At 37.4% G+C, this 20,049-nt stretch overlaps 1 protein-coding gene across 3 annotated transcripts in view; it reads right to left on the reverse strand.

The window, feature by feature from the left end:
• The window catches only part of DGKI (diacylglycerol kinase iota), a 560,838-nt gene that overhangs the window by 85,953 nt on the left and 454,836 nt on the right, over positions 1–20,049 (reverse strand). For all 3 annotated transcript variants that reach the window (XM_053718992.1, XM_053718991.1, XM_053718990.1), the window contains one exon: positions 19,333–19,370. In XM_053718992.1, the coding sequence (XP_053574967.1) occupies positions 19,333–19,370 (38 nt within the window). The remainder of the gene's footprint in view (positions 1–19,332; positions 19,371–20,049) is intronic.

The following is a 20,049-nucleotide window of genomic DNA, read 5'->3' on the forward strand; positions in this document are numbered from 1 at the left end:
CCAGTGAATATCTGAATGATTCAGAGGAGAACTGGGTGAAAGTGTTGTGGTCAGATGAGACCAAAATTGAGCTCTTTGGCATCAACTCAATTTTCCGTGTTTGGAGGAGGAGGAGGAATGCTGCCTATGACAACAACAACACTATCCCCACTGTCAAACATTGAGGTGGAAACATTATGCTTCGGGGGTATTTTTCTGCTAAGGGGACAGGACAACTTCACCCGTGGTTTTAATATAGATATATATATATATATATATATATATATATATATATATATATATATATATATATATATATATATACAGTATACATGTGTGTGTGTGTATATATAATCACATATTCATATATAAACAGAGCTATGCATACAAATTAGTTTTGCTTGCTATTATTATTATTATGAAATAAGGGCATATCTGTTAAAGATAAATAATGTAGAATTGTTGCAATATGTTATTAGAAAATATGCAAATATATCTCTTTGCTTGTTATGATGATAATTATGTTAAGAAATGCCTAATCTATTAAGATGTTTATTCTATTGTAGCATGTATTTGCCATCTACTGATTTATTGCTTTGGTTGTTTATTATCACTATTTGCATATATTTATAATTATTATTATTTGCTCGGCACTGTTTAATTAATTATGTTTTCACATTATATATCACATTTTAAGTAAGGCATATTATCAATTTCACTTTCCTTACGGTTGTTATTCTCTTATTTTGGAGGATAAACTGTTTGATGTAATACTTGGTACAAATACACAATTTCAAAATCCAAACCTTCTGAAATCCAAAAATTTTAATTACTATTTTTTTTTTAATTAAAATTATCAAAAATTACTATTTTTTTCCTGCCTTTAAGTGACAATCGTCTATGCCTTCTCCTTTGGCTTGATTTTTTTTTGTCCTAAAATGTAAATTACTATATTTATTTAAAACAACAAATCTGGTTATAGAACTGTACTATCGTTCTGATCGTAATATGTATACAAAAGTGTTAAAAATTATATAAAACTACTTATAGGATGCAACCTGCATGTATAAGCTGTATTATGTCATGTAAATATTACCTAAATGACATCAGATCTTGTTGTTTACAATTGGTTCCATCCCCTATCCAAACTGTCCCATAATAAAGATGCAAATATTCAAAAATCCTAATTATTCTGAAATCCAAACCTTTTCTTGTCCTAAGCAGTTTGGATAAAGGGTTTTCTACCTGTATTTAATAAAGTTCCAGAGAACAGATATTTTCAATAAATATTGTAAGTAGTCATGGCATTAAAACAAAGAACATTCAAAAGTGTATTGGAAATCTTCTACTATACAGAAATACAAGTAGAGCAAATATTGTCATCCAAAGAGGGGGCAAGAGGAGCCAAATCTCCCCTGGAACTTGGTCTTTATATCTAAGTAGAAGCACCTGCTTGATTCACTGTACCATTTAATCCCCCCCAAAAGGAACAGTCACTTGTGTGACCAAAAGGTTGAGGGAGATGGGTGGTTCAAGGCTGCCAAACCCTGCAAGTGCATATAATGTGTGCTGCTGAGCGCTAGTATTTCCCAAGATGGTAAACGGCAATTTTATGCTTATGCTGCATCCACAGCAATCTCAATTATTGAATGAACACTTATGACTAGATTACGAGTGGAGTGGTAGTTTGAGATTCTGCTCGCGCATTAACTTTGCTAGACTGAGCATTTTTGCGCGCATCATTTAGCACTGATATAACAAGTTGAAAGTAAAACGTTTTTGCACAAGCACTAGCCCAGCACGCGCAAAAAGCTGAAATTAGAATATCAGCAACTGCATTAACGTATTTCCCCGTAGATTTCAGTAAAGAGTGAAAAGTGGAAAGAATCTAACACTAATACTTGCGTGCAAGCCCGATCGCATTTTTTTAAAATTGCATTAACCCAATATGAAATATGAATATTTTACATTCCAATGTTATTTGCATAGAAGATAATGTTCCATTAATTCATAAATACATATTTACACACATACATATATATATTTATATATATATATATATATATATACATACAGTATATATATATATATATATATATATATATATATATATATATATATATATATATATATATATACTATATATATATATATATATATATATATATATATATATATATATATATATATATATATATATAGTATATATATATATATGATATTTTTGTTGGTACAATGTATATTTATACTTATATATATATATATTTATATACATATACATAATTAGATATGGATATGTTTATGTATCTCTATGTTTAAGACCTTTGATGCCCTTTTATTTTTCTAACACCTGAGACCTCATATCTTTGAGCGCTTAACTTTTTTTATGCAATATTTTGTTTTAATAATTTTTTAACAGTGTTATTATGAGTGTTTCTGTACTTTGAAATGTATCTTCGATGTGTTTCGTGTTTTTAGGTCAAGCATAATAGTTATCCAGAGCTCTGAAGTTGCGCTATCCCAATGCACAGTAATTTCAATTGTGCTCAAGCAAACACATTTACTTTCAACTTGTAATATGTGCGCTACTTTTGAAGCACGCAAAGTGCTACGATAAACCCCTTTTCTCTCATGTGCAACAGTTAGCGAGCCAACCGTAATCCAGCCCATAAGTGTCAATCACCCAAAATGAATTCAACATACATGTTCTATAGCAAAATAGTTCATGTTCGATGTTTGTTTGTTATGTGCAAGAGGTGAACAAAACAACAAAAATACTTATAAAAACCAATATCTTCACTGAGGCTTTGTTGCTGGTTCTAAACAGCACACAAGCATTTAATTAACATTTTTGGGCTAGATTACAAGTGGCGCAGTATTTTATTTTTTTGCGTTAGCGAAAACACTGCTAGTGTTAAGCTTTTTCTGCTATTCGGGTTGCGTTGGTAATAATTTATTTTACGTTAGCATTAACCAACCAGTATTTGCGCACATGCATGTATTTCCCCCTAGAGATCAATGGAGAAAAAAGTGGGGGAAAACCCTAACACCGAGATAGGGCAAACTCCATAGCCTTTTTGCATTACCCATAGAAGTCAGAGGAGAAAAAAAAATAGTTGAAAAAAAACACCCATCGCGCATACAACATAGCATATTCACATTAACAAATGTGAAATTATTACAGTAAATACATAGTTAAAAACTTTATTAAATATGAATATTGCATAAATATGTTTTATCATGTTTTTATCTGCTTAATGGCAAAGGCATACAATGCACTTATATATATGTTTACATGTGTACATACAGTATATATATTATCGTTTCTATACGTGTATATATGACTGTAAATATATATATACACATATAAATACATTGATAAATATGTACATATATATATATATATAGGGCTGAAGGACGAAGCACTCTCTGGTCTTATCAGGTGTACAACATAATTTTATATACAGTAACTTTTCGAAGTGTTCACCCCTTCATCAGACTAATATATATACCCATAAAAATACATCTTTAGACATGATTATGCCATATGTCTTAATGTTAAAGCCATTTGCCTGCCTTTTTTTTTTCTAACACCCAAGATCTCTAATCTTTGAGTCCTTATAACTTTTTTGTGTAATATTTTTTTGAAATATTTTTTATTAGACAGTGTTAGTATGAGTGTAACTGTACTTTGCAATGTATTTTTGAAGTGTATTGCACAACTTTTTTGTTAACAGTTAACCACAGCTCTTAGATTGCAGAAAAAAGGTTTTGAAGCGTAAAAGGAGATTGCGCTAGCGAAATCGCAATTTTACCCTACTTGTAATATCAGAGGAATGAAAAATGCTTGTGGAAACACGATATCGCTAGCACAAAACCGATTGTGCCTCGCTTGTAATATAGCCCTTAATGTTTATATTTAAAGCATCAAGATGATAACCTTTACACATAAAGCAAATGTATTAAGTTAAATTACAAAAAAAACTATGTAAAATAAACAAGAGCTGTTTAAGAACCAGTTTAAAAAAAAATTAAATAAAATCATAAAATTTCAGTGTGGCTATTGTGTTTTTTTATTATTATTTAAAAAAATAATAATATTGTTTAAAGGGACAGTCTACAGCAGAATTTTTATGGTTTTAAAAGATAGATAATCCCTTTATTACCCATTCCCCAGTTTTGCATAACCAACACAGTTATATTAATATACTTTTAACCTCTGTGATTATCTTGTATCTAAGCCTTTTGACAGACTTGCAGTTTAGCCAATCAGTGCCTGCTCTCAGATAACTTCACGATCACGAGCACAGTGTTATCTATATGAAATACATGAACTAACACCCTCTAGTGGTGAAAAACTGTTAAAATGCATTCTGAAAAGAGGTGGCCTTCAAGGTCTAAGAAATTAGCATATGAACCTCCTAGGTTAAGCTTTCAACTAAGAATAACAAGAGAACAAATCAAAATTGGTGATAAAAGTAAATAGGAAAATTGTTTAAAATTACATGCTCTATCTGAATCATGAAAGGTTTTTTGGCCTAGACTGTCCCAGTTTTGTGTAGCCAACATTGTTATAATAATATACTTCTTAACTTTGTGATTACCTTGTATTTAAGCTTCTGACAGACTTGCAATTTAGCCAATCAGTGCTGACTCATAATTAACTCCACGAGAGTGAGCACAATGTTATGTATATGACACACATGAACTAGCACTGTCTAACTGTGACAATCTGTCAAAATGCACTGAGATAAAAGGCGTCCTTTAAGGGCTTAGAAATCAGTTTATGAGCCTACCTAGGTTTAACAAAGAATACCAAGAGAACAAAGTAAATTTAATGATAAAAGTAAATTGGAAAGTTGTTTAAAATGTCATGCCCTATCATGAAAGTTTAATGACTTGACTGTCTCATTAATAAATGCGATGGAACAGCATTTTGGCATTTTTAAAATGCTGTATTGAGTACAAATTTGCCATCATATGGTACAAAGGGCTTGTCACTAGGGCAGTACCCTTAAAAGGCTAAATTTGCACCTGATAAATCTGTTTCGGACAATTTAGGAAGTGTGTTTTTCAGGTGATATCAATCCAAAATGGATTTGGCTGATAAAAAGCCCACAGCTGCAAACATGTTTTCAATAGAAATGTTCCCTGAAAATTGAGAAAACATGTTTTCGGGTGTTAAAGGACCAGTCAACACTGTAGATTTGCATAATTAACAAATGCATGATAAGAAGACAATGCAATAGCACTTAGTCTGAACTTCAAATGAGTAGTAGATTTTTGTTAAATAAATTGCAAAGTTATATCTATTTCCACTCCCCCCTGTATCATGTGACAGTCATCAGCCAATCACAAATGCATATACGTATATGCTGTGAATTCTTGCACATGCTCAGTAGGAGTTGGTGACTCAAAAAGTGTAAATATAAAAAGACTGTGCACATTTTGTTAATGGAAGTAAATTGGAAAGTTGTTTAAAATTGCTGCTCTTTCTGAATCATGAAGTTTAATTTTGACTTAAGTGTCCCTTTAATTACTTTTACATTTGAAACAGGTAACCCAACTGAAAATGGCAAGTACAATAGCTCAGTCACACCTCTTAAGGTTATATTACAGGTTTTTTTAATCAACCCCTTTGTACAGTGTGTAAGGGAAATACTCATTTACATGTGTGAGGTTAACCTATTTTAATCCAAATCCATCCTGATAACTGGTAAACAACATGAATATATATATATAGGCATGATGGGTATACTGGGTATGTTTACTCAATTATTAAATTGACGATTAATATTTGAAAAGTATTTTTTTCTTTTTTTAGAATTTCCATTTAAAAAGCTCAGTTTTCTGGTTTTACAAGATTTACATCTGAAATCAAGAAGAACACTATGGGTTTCTATTAGAAGGACATTGCTGCAGCTTATCTTCTCTTCTAAAATGAGATAAACTGTGAAACCACTCCATTGCAATAATGTAGCTGCAAAAATGTAGTGCAAACAGGGTCACACCTTCGCAAACTGGCTTTCAAGAGGAACCGTGCCTTCGTGACTGGGCTTTCAAACAGGATCACACCTTCGTGACTGGGCTTTCAAACAGGATCACACTTTTGTGACGGATTTCAAACGGGATCACATCTTTGTGACAGCGATTTCAAACGGGATTAAACTTGAACAAACTGTGAAGCCCAATATATTATAGCACACTAAAACTAAAAGAAAAGCAATAACAAAATTAAAGGGATATGAAACCCAGTTCAGACAGAGCATAGCATTTTAAAATAGTTTCCAGTTTAGTACTAATATCAAATTTGCTTAGTTCCCATGATATTCTGCGTTGAAAAGACACCTAGGGAGGCACCTGATTAATTACATGGTAGGAAATAGTGCTGCCATATAGTGCTCTTGCAAATGAATAGCATTCTTGCAAAACTGCTGCCATATAGTGCTCTAGAAATTATAGTAGAAGTAAATTAGAAAGTTGTTTAAAATTGCATGCTCTACCTGAATCATGAAATAAAAATGTTGCTTTTCATATGCCTTTAAATACATATCAAGGATACAATAGTAGGATCAGGTATTGAAAATACAAAGTCCGTAAACAGAGTTAATCTGACAGCGCTCTGTTTTAATGAATCCACCTGTAACGGATGAGATGAAGTCTGTAGTGAAGTACGTACAACCCAGAATACTGCACACAAAATTAAACTACCATCTCACGTTTGTGACCCGGCTTGCAAACAGAATTGGATCTTTTTGACAGGGATGAAGATGCAAAAATAGTTTTATCTTTTTGGTCACAAAGGCACAATCCTGTTCGATATCCCAGTTACAAAGGTACAGTCTCATTTAAAAACCCGGTTATGAAGACACCAGTACTGAAAGTGACTATCAAAACAATGTGAGTGTGAAATAGAAAGAAGCAGTTATAGAAACTGATTGCTACATGTTACTTCCAGATGTTGGTGTCCTGACCTCACTTTTTCTGAAGATCCTGTTAGCTGTACAGGATATCAGGTACTAAATACATATACAGTACATATGTAAATTCACACGAACACACAAATTGTCACGAGAATAGCCCTTTAAAAAGGTATCCATTCCCAGTGACATCACTCAGTTATCTGCTCTGAAATGCATTTCACTGCAGAAGTGACTTTCTCAAGGCAAACAAATGTTTGTTCAACAATTCTAAAGTCCAAAAGTCATTTGAAAACAATTGGAAAAAAATTGTGTCATGAGATGCAGGACACAGCATAGAAGGTACAACACTATTTTATTGCAGAGAATAGAGGTATACAGCTTGTACAACACATCTAACTTGGTAACTGCGATATAGACAATAACGGCTATATGCCATGCCCCCATCCGGTGATGTCACCTCCCTCTCTAATCACATCTTCCCCTTTTTCAAAGGACAAAGCATACATCAAAACAAGGTATACAAGAAGCATACAAAATAGTTTTGTTTAGTGTATGACAAATAATAAGTTAAAAAGAATATATATGAACAACAAGAAATACAGTCCTGACTTGAACAGACTACCCTAGTCCACAGTGACCATGGGATTATTCTGCCCATTCTTCCAGTCACTGCTCTAACTAGTGCTAATCCCGATATCGGGCTGGAAGTTTCACTACTGTTCCACTTGAAGTCATTTTACATGAACTGTCCTCTGATACAGAAGAAAGTGATTAAGAGTCTGCTGGAAGCAAAGAAGTATCCCCGCTGTGATCTTGCTGAGGGGAAGGCACCCCTCTTAAAACAGGGGATCCCACCAGCGGTGGCTCTGAGGCATCCACACCCAAACTCTCAGGTACCAGCTAAAAAAGTCTTCTATTTGGACTTGTGACTGTCCCTCCATCAGTAAGGACTACATAAGACCTTGGTTCAGGAGAGCATCCAATTACTCTGACACTTTGCCCAACATTCAGCTCCTGCAAGGGCCTCACTGAGTGTTTTCTGTCGTAGAAGAATCAATAACCCCTTTTAGCCTCTTCATCCCTCCTAAGGACATCATCCCGAGCAATAGAGCTGGTTGGCTGGAAGACACCCACATAGGGTAAAGTGGTGTGAATCCAATGTCTTAGCATTAACTGTGCCAGGCTAAAACCTGTGGCTTGGATGGGAGTCGGGCTATATGCCAAGTGAGCTAGGTACGGCTCAGATTGCTTCAAAATGAACTTTGTTGTTTGAACTGCCCTTTCAGCCATTCCATTGGCCTGCGGGTAATGTGGACTTGACGTAGAATGGACAAAATCATATTCACTGCTGAACTCCATGGAAGCAAACTGCATTCCATTATCACTCACTAACTCCATTGGTATGCCCCACCGGGCGAACATGCTCTTGAGACGAGTGATAACGGCTTGACTGGTGATCTCATTTAAGGGTGCAATCTCCAAATACCTGGAATAGTAGTCAATCATGACTAGGTACTTTTTACCGTGCAGTTCGCACAAATCAGCAGTTATTTTCTAGCATGGGCCTGCAGGCAGCGGAGTAGAAATCAAGGGCTCACTTCTCTGAGTAGGCCGGCGTTCCCAGCAAAAAACACATTTTAACACGTAGCTTGCAATATCGGAACTGATCCCAGGCCACCATCTGCCACTACCAGTTGTTTCCCCGGCACATGCACTGCCTGAATGTTAAACCTGAACAGCCTCTTTAGAAGTCTCTGGCATCTTAGGCGTGTTTTGTCAATATCATAGGAGTTGATTAGAGGGACTAGCGGTTTATGGTCAGTCTCCAGATTAAATTTCTCTAAACCCACTAGGTAACGCTGGAAGCGCTCAGAGGCCCAAACTGCAGCCAGGCACTCTATCTCAATTTGGGCGTATTTCGACTCCGCAGCCGTCAGTGTATGGCCCCTAGCCCATAACTGCTTGCATCAGCACTAACCACAGTCTTTTTAGAAGGGTCGTAGAACCCTTAAACTGGGGCAGACCCCAGCAAGGACTTGACCTGTACAAAAGCTTCTTCCAGTGAAGGACCCCAGACCCAGGCAACATCTTTCTTCAATAACTCTGTGAAAGGGTGCCGTACTGTGGATAAATCTGGAAGGAACCTGCCCACACACAAGGCCCAATATTTGTCTCAGCTTGTATACATCAGAAGGACTCTTCATCTGTTCAATAGCAAGGATTTTATCAGGGTCCGGCTTGATGCCATCTCCAAAGATGATATGTCCAAAGTAACATAACTCAGATTTTCTAAAATGGCATTTCTCTTTATTTAATTTAAGCCCGGACTCTCTAATGGTCTGCAGCACACAGCTCAATGGCTTATCATGTTCTTCCAATGTAGACCCATACACTAGAATGTCGTCCATGACATGCCCTCGTGGTCCCTAAGGAGGGAACTCATCTCTCTTTGAAAGATTTCAGGAGCAGAGGATATCCCGAAGGGGAGTCTGCAGAAGCAAAACCGACCTACCGGTGTAAGGAATCTAGAGGTATCTCAGATAACAGAGAGGCTGTATCCATTACCTTAATAAAATCCCTTTATTATTGGAGCATAGGGATCAACAACAAACACAATGTTTCGGGGCGGTCCCCTTAATCATGGACCACTCCGAAATGTTGTGATTGTTGTTACTCCAATAATAAAGGGATTTTATTAAGGTAATGGATACAGCATCTCTATTATCTGCTATACTATTTGTGGGCTTGGCAGTGGCTCACGGCTGTGCCTAACCATCCTTGCATGAGGGCTGGTCTATCTTTTGTATTTGATCTAGAGGTATCTGCCAGAAGCCGCTGGAAGCATCCAGTGTAGAGAAGAACTTTTGGAGCTATGTCTTCAAGCGTCGGCAGCACATATCTCTCTTCACCGCCTCATTCAGCTTTTTCAAGTCTACGCAGATGCGTACCTTACTGTTTTTCTTTGCAACAGGCACAATGGGGGCACACCAGTCAGTTGCTTCAACAACCACTTCAATAACCCCCATATTCTTCATATGCAGAAGTTCCTTCTCCACTTTAGGCATGAGCGGGAACGGAATTCTATGAGGAGTGGTAATGCTGTATGGGACTGCATCACTTTTAAGTGATATATGGACTGGGTTGCAATTCAGTAGGCCCAATTCACCAAACATGTCTTCAGAAATCTCATTCACTCTCACGACGAGGCCCAAACCACAGGTTGCTTTCCTGCTCAATAGGTTGTTAGCACACTGACCTCTAATTACATGTACCTACATGGTGAATTTCCTCTGCTTGTACTGCTGGCAAGAAATTTCCCTGCACAATCGATGCGGCCACCAGGACTATGAACTTTTGTTGTAACTTTCGCCAGCTGAGGCTGTTGAGGCAGTTTTATAAATGCTGCAAGGGACATAACAGTGATGTCTGCTCCAGTGTCAATCTTGAAGGCAACCTTGGCTCCCATTACAGTAAGGGTAACCCAACAATCTTCGTCTTAACCAGACCGTTCAACAACAGACCCTACAAAAGACACTTCTTGACCCTCCTGGTCACTATCCACCAGCATCTCCTTAATGTATTCAGTTTTACACGCCACTTCAAAATGACCCATTCGGTTACACCTTCTACATCTTTTATCTTTAGCGGCGTATACAACATTCTGATCATGGGTACGGTTACACCGCGTGCAGCGAGCCTGCTGTGCCCATCTGCTTCTGGGCCTTTCTGTTGCCCTTGGTCTACCGCTTACACTGTGCCTTTCACCTGCAGCTCTCCTGAACTGCTGCACTTTATGCACAATACTCTCAGACCTCAGATCAGCACTTTGCTTTTTCACCAGTTCACTCTGGTGGGCCATCCTAATAGCCCATCTAATGTTAATTCAGCCTCCAACTGTAGCGTCAGTGAGACCTCAGCATCTGCAATTCCTATGACAATTCTGTCTCTGATTTGCTCTTCTTTAGCAACACCAAACTCTCAAAATTCAGCTAGTTCATACAGGCTGTGCACAAATGAATGCCCACACGCTGAGCACGTTTGTGAAAACAAGCCCTCTCATGAATCACATTTCTTTTGGGCACAAAGTTCATAACTATTTCAAAGTCAAATGCTTCTTGGAAAGTAAAGGCATTACACACTGGCTCTACATCTTTCCCCATAGAGTATAAAAGAGAATTAACTTCACCACTCTCCTTGTCCAGCTTGGAGCCAATCCTGAAACGTTAAAACCGATGACGCCATGTCGGCCAAGCAGCAGGCTGAGAGAAATCAAAAGGCTCAGCTGGGGTAAACTTTGACATCGTCATTACTCAGGAAACAGAAGCGCAGGCAAGAACTTCTGACACCATGTTATGAGATGCAGGGCACAGCATAGAAGGAACAACGCTATTTTATTGCAGAGCATAGAAATATGCAGCTTGTACAACACATCTAACTTAGTAACTGCGACATAGAAAAAAACGGCTATAAGCCACGCCCCCATCTGGTGACATCACCTCCCACTCTCATCACAAATTGTTTTCTAAATAATTGGAACCACGCTGTGTCAGATTACTCCCCCCCCCCCCCAACACCACCAAGGTCTAGCAAGGGTTTGTAATACAAATGAATTTGAAAAGATAAATAGGGAATTAAGGGGTTATCAAATCATATGGAACCTGTTTAAAATTAAAAACACCGCAAAAACCTATGCAATGCACGTTGCATGGCCTCTGTGGATGTCACAACCATCTAGGTTCCTGTGAGATTGTCACAGATTTGGAAGTTTGCTTGCTGTCCTTACTACAGCTTTTATGCTCAGGTCAAATGTCCTATTTTGTATAAACTACTCCAGCTGCACCCAGGACATGTCCCACCTATATCACACCAAATCCAGCCCATGACACACTTATCACCCTGCCTATTTCAATCACAGCTTCCCCAACAAGTCTCAGCTTCCCCAACAAGTCTCACCTTCCCATCCTAGAAACATTGGGAGTTATTGTATTGTGATTATTTGAAATAGACACCTAAGTGTTTAGCCTGCTTCCCAGTGTTAAAAAATAGTTGTGCACAAGAATTTGAGCAATAACCACAAACTCATAATGCCATTTTATGATTACACTATGTATATTTAAGCATTAAGACAGCACATCTGTAGTGACTTACAAAGCAGAGTTATTTCCAGGCTCTGTAGTGCAGCATATTCCATTTGCCATATACACTAGGCTTTCTGTAATACCTGCTGTGGGGTCATCTCACATTGATGCATTGGGTCCTTTCTTCTTAGCAGCTTCTGCCAGATGAGAGCGACTTCATTTCATGCTACAGCGTAACTGGCTTCTATAAAACCGCATGATGTACAAGCGCATATGTAAGTTACAATAAAGACATATTGTAGCATTCTGCTCCTGATGATGTGAGCCATCTGATATCAATATGATAGGGAAAGTGTCCATAACTAACTGCCGAGCAGAAGGTTTATTAGACCGAACTTCCTGCCAGGATCATGAGGGTTTATATTGTTTTATAACAAAAATGAACCAACTGTTTTATGGTATAATGGTAGTTAAAATGACACCACCATTTTAAAGCAGAAATATCATCAGGATCAAGTAGTTAGCACATCTATTAAAATTTGCTGCAAAATATAATTTTTGTAAAATTTGCCTTTGTTAAGCCTGAGTTTATTTTCTCCTTCCTTTTTCTTTATCTACCAGAATCCCCCCAACAAAAGGTAAGTATTTTAACCCTGTTTTTAATAGTATTTTTAAAAACCAAGCACTCATTCTTGAAAGTTGACATTCACTTTAAAAAAAACATTTGCACATGCCATAGCTAACTTTTATGATTCTATTTAGAGCGGAGTGTGTGTTTTTTTTCTTCAAATACAGTTTTGCTCTGTTCAGCCAATGAGAAAAGACTGTGCCCAATCAATACAGGATCTGATTGGCTAAAGTGAATAAAGCTCCTTTTTGTGCTGTATATGCTATATACTTTTATGTATTTGCTATACACATTAAAATAAAATAAAAAAATATAAACATATATAAAACAAAAACAATTTCAACTTATTGTACTGAACAATCCATTAATAGCCATATGATAAAACCTTTTAATTAACTTCAATGGAAACAATGTAACAATAATATACATATAAAGCTGAAAGCATGTGCATCAGTATGCTCTCATAGAAATTATACAATGGGAAATAGCTCATTTTGATAACAGAAGCAAATTGTTTTGTTTTTTTGAGGTTCACTCACTATCTAAAAATCCTAAATCATAGGGGATCTTATAAGAAACTTGGACTCTTTATTAGAGACTTATAAGGATTGCTTTGGACCCACCAAGTGACATAAAAATGTCATTGAGAAATATCTTGCACTAGGATAAACTATGTCACTAAAGGTGATATTGAAAAATGGATGTACAAAGGAATATCACATACATTGTACTTTGTATTGTTATAATATTAAAAAATGTTTTACAAAAATGTTTAAAATCCTAAAAGTTTCATTTTGACTTTTATGTCTTTTTAGCCTAAGAGTAGATGAAATAAGTGACACTAAGCACCCTATTACTATCTGTAACAATCAATTTAAACAAAATCATGGCTTGCTACAGTAGTGAGGATACCAGGGGTTTAGGGAAGGTTATTATTTTATATAAAAACACATTAATGTGTACATATAAACAGATATTTAGCAAGGCCCGATTGGCCTACCAGGATACCAGGAGATTTCCTGGTGGCCGGAAGCAGCTGGTGCTGGCCGGCTACAATTTAATGGGCTGGTGCATCTGGTGTATCACCACGCTTTTCTACTCTGAGCTATACGTATTAGGGTCACAACGTATTTCCTTGTAAGTGTAATAACCTAGACCATGTACCATTTGGTTCTCCCCCTTTGAATGGTTTATAATGTCTAGTCAAGTCACAATATGAGACAGTGACACACTGTTTTGAGTGTCTGCTCCAGATCACACTGTAATGGATGAAACTGGGTTGTAGGATGACTATATAACAACACTATGGGGGTGTTTTTGTTTGTTTTTTACTACAAACTAATATAACTTAATTCTGAAAAAAAACATATTGGGGGAAGGAGTATCCCAGTAATCCCCTTTAGGAAATTGTGACACATGCATTCTACGGACTCAATGAAATATAGGGCTGGTCTTCAAATTTTTCCAGGGCTGCTTTTTATTCCCATGGGAATAGATATTTATATTTATTTATAGGATGGAGATTAGAAATTAATGTATAATTATGTTAATGAGCAATGGCATTGCTAAGCAACCTTAAAAGGACATTAAACATCTTTATATGTGTAAAATTGTTCTTTGTTCCACAATCCCTAGAGAGGCCAAAAAGCAAATTCTGTAACCTAGGATCTAAAAATGCTGCGAATTGCTTAAACCAGCTATTTTATTTGAAACATTTGCAGGTTACAGAATTAGCTTTTTGGCCTCTCTAGGGAGCGTGGGACAAAAACAATTTTACACAACTCAAGGTGTTTAATGTCATTTTAAAGAAAGAGAGGGGCTCTTAAGACTAAAAACTGAGAGAAAAACTTTTTTTCCTTGGGTTCAGATATCCATTAAGGTGTTTGGAGCAGTCTAATAAAGATGTATGGAAACAGCTGTCCCTCATTTTGAAAGATCTCACTGTTTGGTAGCTCTGTCCTGAGGTTCCTCCTGCTGTGCTCATATAATGAAATCACAGACAGCATAGCCACACCCATTGTACACCTAATCCCATTCAAGACCTTAGTCATGCCCAGCTCTGTCCTGACGTTCCTCCTGCTGTGCTCCTCACAAAATGAAATCACAGACAGCATAGCCACACCCACTGTACACCTAATCTCATCCAAGACCTTAGTCATGCCCAGCTCTGTCCCTGAAACACACATCCCTAACCCTTTTCTCTGGCACTCTGCCTTTAAGATTTCTAAGTACCCGGATAATATCTGGGAAAATGTTGGGATTTACGTGTTAAATGTGTTAAATATTTTTGGATGGATTGTAATAATGGTTTCATTGTGGTCAAATGAATGCATTTCATATGTTGTTTGTAGTGGCGGCGATATTAGGAGCAGCAGATTAGGGCTTAATAACTTTATTTAGGTGGCCTAAAAGCCAGCACACAGTACAGTGAGCCATAAAGTGCTGGCATTTACAGAGAGGACAAGGCACGTGTGCTGATTAAGGTCGTTCTTCACAGGCAGTGCTTCTTTAAACCGTTGCTTCATTTAGAGCCGCTGGCATTTTTGCAGTGGAAGCGTTCTTGGTGAGAAACTTGCCTGGGGATATGCTTACAAGGTGAGGCTGGAGGAGAAGACCTTGTGCCGATATGCTGCCTCCACTTGTCAGCTGTGGTGGGTCTGCGAGCGCAGTGTTTATTGCAGGTCTTAGTAACTAACAGCCTGGATGCGTCTGTGCACTGCTTAGATCAGCTTGTGATGTCTAATCATAAACTCTCAGCGCTAATGTTTGTTAGCTACTAATAGCTTTCTCTGCATTCATGTGATGTCTAATCATAAACTCTCAGCACTAATGTATGTTAGCTACTAATAGCTTTCTCTGCATTCATGAACCCACGGAGTAAATAGTAAACGGACACTTAAAAAGTTTCATTACTTGAATGATGGTAATTACTGTATGTTGTTGCATGTGAAGGGCAGTGATTGTTTTAAAGTGTATTCTTCTTTTCCTCATTTTCTCTCTCCCTTCCTCAACTCCCTCCCTTCTTTCCCTCCCTCACTTCTTTCTCTCAACTGCCTCCCTTGCTCCCTTCTTTCACTCCTTTCTTTCCCTCCTTCCTCTCTCCCTTCTTTCCCTTTCTCCCTCCCTTCCTCCCTCAACTCCCTCCCTTTTTTCTTTCTTTCCCTCCCTCCCTTCTTTCCTTCCCTCCCTTCTTTCTCTGAACTCCCTCCCTTGCTCCCTTCTTTCCCTTTCTCCCTCCCTTCCTCCCTCAACTCCCTCCCTTTTTTCTTTCTTTCCCTCCCTCCCTTCTTTCCTTCCCTCCCTTCTTTCTCTGAACTCCCTCCCTTGCTCCCTTCTTTCACTCTTTTCTCTCCCTCCCTTCTTTCCATCCCCCGTTTCTCCTCTCCCTCCCCACTATTCTATTCTATTCTCTTCTCTCTCTCCCTCCCTTCTTTCCTTTCCCTCCTTTTTCTCCGGGTTCCTTTCTCTCCCTTCTCTCTGGGAGAAAATGGTATGAGATGCATGCAATTCAACCCACCTGTATGCAAGTGTTTTGCTAGCCCATTTTCCTTTGAATTGTTATAAAAAACAAACAAAAACATTTTACACACTGACCCCAAAACATATTAAAGGGAAAAAAGGCCTAAAACTTGGGGGGGGGGCAGCAGAATTTTGAGTGCCTAGAGCAGCACAAAACCTAAATATGCCACTGCTCAGGAGTGTGCATGTGTCTAGACTAGAGCACTATATGGTAGCAGTTTTGCAAGTAACATTGTCACATTTTCTGTCATCATATTTGAATATACGCAAGTGATAAATAGCGATACAATAGAAGATTATACAGATACAAAATAAGAGCATTGTATTCAGTCATAAATAAAACCCTTATATATCAGGCATAAACAATTATATCAGTTTCATTAGAAACATTCATTCCTAAACATTTTATGTGGAATACCCTGAATTGCTTGTGTGTCTCTTTAATTATGCTGACAAACTCATGCTATAGGATATCAGTGATAGGTATCGGAAATAACTTATGCAGAAGGAATCGAACTATAAAAATTGACTATACGAACTAAATCCAATATCAGCACATCACATGTCCTATACAATTTATATTACAATACAAATTCTAGTTTGGAACAATGTAAAGAAAATATATTGCACCGTATTAATACTATCCTGCCATTCACACACACACACACACACACACATATATATATATATATATATATATATATATATATATATATATATATATATATATATAACATAGTATGTATATACACCTTTTGACAGTGTCCAACTTATACATAGTGCCCTTCCTCAAATTTAGTCCTAAGGGGAAGATACATTTTAATTCCTTTGCAACTTCAACATCCCTCTTAACAATCCCACTGCCTCCTCTGCAAAACTTATTCTGCAACTCACTTCCTCTTTCGGTTTGTCACAACATAAACTGACTCTCCCACTCACAAAGACGGTCACTCTCTTGACCTGATCTTTAGTTATCAATGCACTATTTCAAACTTCACAAACTCCCCTTTTCCTCTTTCTGACCAACATTTCCTCACTTGCAACATCTCATCCCTCCCTACAACTCTCCCTCCTTCTACTCCTCACACCAAACTTCACAGAAGCATTATGTCATTAGATCAGCAACAGCTTGCTAATTCCCTCGAACCTCTCCTCTCATCCCTCTCCTCCTTTTTTGCCCTGACCAATCTATCTGCCACTATAATTCCACCCTTACATCCGTCCTTGACAATCTTGCCCCTCTTACCATAGCTCGGAAATCAAACACTCATCCTCAGCCCTGGCATACTCCTCTGACACGGTACCTACGCAGTGTCTTGAAAAAGTTTGAATGAGCAGGACGAAACGCGTAGACCACAGGAAGGTTCGTCAGAACAACCATTAGTATCCAGCAAAAGCCGCAAAAGAGGTTGAACAAGTTCCAAGTGTTAAATCAAAGCAGAGGGTATACAGGAGGAGGATATAAAGAGCACCTTACCCTAAGCCGTACGGAACTGTTACCCGGATCTGTTTCACGGACCAGTTATAACCAAGGCACATTTGCTTTACTCTCTTGTAAGTGCAACAAATTGTATGCTCGGAATTAAATTGTTTTGGATTCCCCTTGAGTCGTGGATGCGCTCTGTGTTTTATGGTTTTAGTGTATTTCGTTGTCAGTGCACTCCTTAGTGCCCTGTGAAAACAGAAGCAGCACCAACGGCTCATCATTACGGGAGAACTATCCAGAGGAAGTGAAAGTATCCAGTGGAAGTGAAAGTATCCAGAGGAAGTGAAAGTATCCAGTGGAAGTGAAAGTATCCAGATGAAGTGAAAGTATCCAGTGGAAGTGAAAGTATCCAGTGGAAGTGAAAGTATCCAGTGGAAGTGAAAGTATCCAGAGGAAGTGAAAGTATCCAGTGGAAGTGAAAGTATCCAGAGGAAGTGAAAGTATCCAGAGGAAGTGAAAGTATCCAGTGGAAGTGAAAGTATCCAGTGGAAGTGAAAGTATCCAGAGGAAGTGAAAGTATCCAGAGGAAGTGAAAACAACAGACAGTTTTTTACCATACTCCTAGAGCCATGAAGTAAGTATCTACCATATATTGGATCTTATTTGATTTTATCTGTTATTTTTCAAAGTTGATTTAATATATAATAAATTACATATAAAAAAAAAGTATTGTAGACACTCACATTTGAAACGTTTTAACTTTGAAGTATTTGTATAGGAATATTTTCAATAAATTATATTTTTATATATTTTTTATATACAGAACGGTACATACAGCTAGCGCAGTACTTTGTTGTGTTTGTCATATTACAGATAGATATATATATAAAAGTCCAGAGAGCTTTAGTGATATACGCCTCTTTATCTTGCATTTTATGGGCTACATTGATATTACAGTATGATTAGTTGTTTTTTTTTACTTCTACAGCTTACTGAAAACAAAATCCTGCACATATCAAGAACGTCTCTGTTAGCTACACATTCCTGTCTTTTGTCTTTAATACACAGCCCAGTGTCATATCATTTTCTCATTCTTGGCAATCATTTTTGTTATAAAGAAAAGTGTTTGTTTCCTGTTTGAGTTTGGACTCATGTAATATAAATAATGTAGCATTCTTACCAGAACTTGAAGCCTAAAGCATAGTCACAAACCATCCATAAAAAAAAAATATTTACATAACTTATTGATGTTTGATGAACCAAAGTTACACAATTACATGACTGTTTAAGTGATGAAACATTATAATCTGTTACTTTTCTTTAACTCTGTGTGCTACAAGTAGCACTGATCAGATGTCTCTGGGACTTTAAAGCCTTTTTCAAGAGATTTACCATTGGGCAAAGAAAATACCGGAGTCACCTAAGAGATGTGCCTGGTTCCAGCGCTACTCATGGCCAATTAGATATTGTTCTGCTGTATACTAAAACATCTGTGCATATCAGCAGATACTTTACATCAAAAAGTGCAAAACACCTATGGGTAGATTTACCAATGTCGGGCGGACATGATTTTCTACAGCGAATCATGTCCGCCCGCAAATTGATAAATAGGCCCCCTAGAATCAATGCAAAAAAAGAGTTCTGATTCCAACCTAGACATAGCTGAGCCTATAGCAGGTTTGAAATGTCTTCAATCCCTGATGTAAAAAATAAAGAGCCATTTTTTTATGAAAAAGGCTGGAATCTGTACAACATATAGTAACAATACCTGTAACTGACCTTAGCAAGATCACCTGCAACAACTGCATCTAGAAGTGCTGAAAATGAAGTAGAAACATTGTAGTTAAATACAGAAAATACATTGCAGAAATACATTTATAATCGCATAGTAACTGTTTAATAAGAACAGATCGGAATGTCTGTATAAGACACAGTAACTAATTAATAAAAACAGCTCTGAATCTCTGTAAAAGGCAATTCTGAATATAGATTTGTATAATAAAATATGAAATTTGACACAATAGATGAGAGACACAAAGACTACAGTGTGGATGATAGACTTAAAGGGATATGAAACTCAATTTTATTCTTTCATGATTTCAGACAAAGGGGACGATTTATTAAGCTGTCAACCAGCTTATTCCGCTCCCCGGAATCAGGAATTAAGAAGCAGCAGTCATAAGACCACTGTTCCTTAACTCGTCCTCCACCTCTGAGGTGGCGGACAGCAATCAGGCCGATCGGATATGATCTGGTTGATTGACACCCCCTGCTAAGCCGCGAATGTGCAGGGGGCAGCATTGCACAAGCATTTCGCTAGAAATGCTTGTGCAATGTTAAATGCTGACAGCTTATGCTGTCTGCATTTATTGATGTGCGGCACATTGATAAATCTAACCCTAAGACTTTCTCCAAAAGACCAGAGCATTTTTAGCATTTTTGCCATCACTACATTTAAACAGAAATAGAGCCTTGTTTTTTTTTATTTACCTATCA

Source organism: Bombina bombina, chromosome 6 (genome assembly GCF_027579735.1).
Source record: "Bombina bombina isolate aBomBom1 chromosome 6, aBomBom1.pri, whole genome shotgun sequence".
In the NCBI taxonomy this organism is placed as follows: domain Eukaryota; kingdom Metazoa; phylum Chordata; class Amphibia; order Anura; family Bombinatoridae; genus Bombina; species Bombina bombina.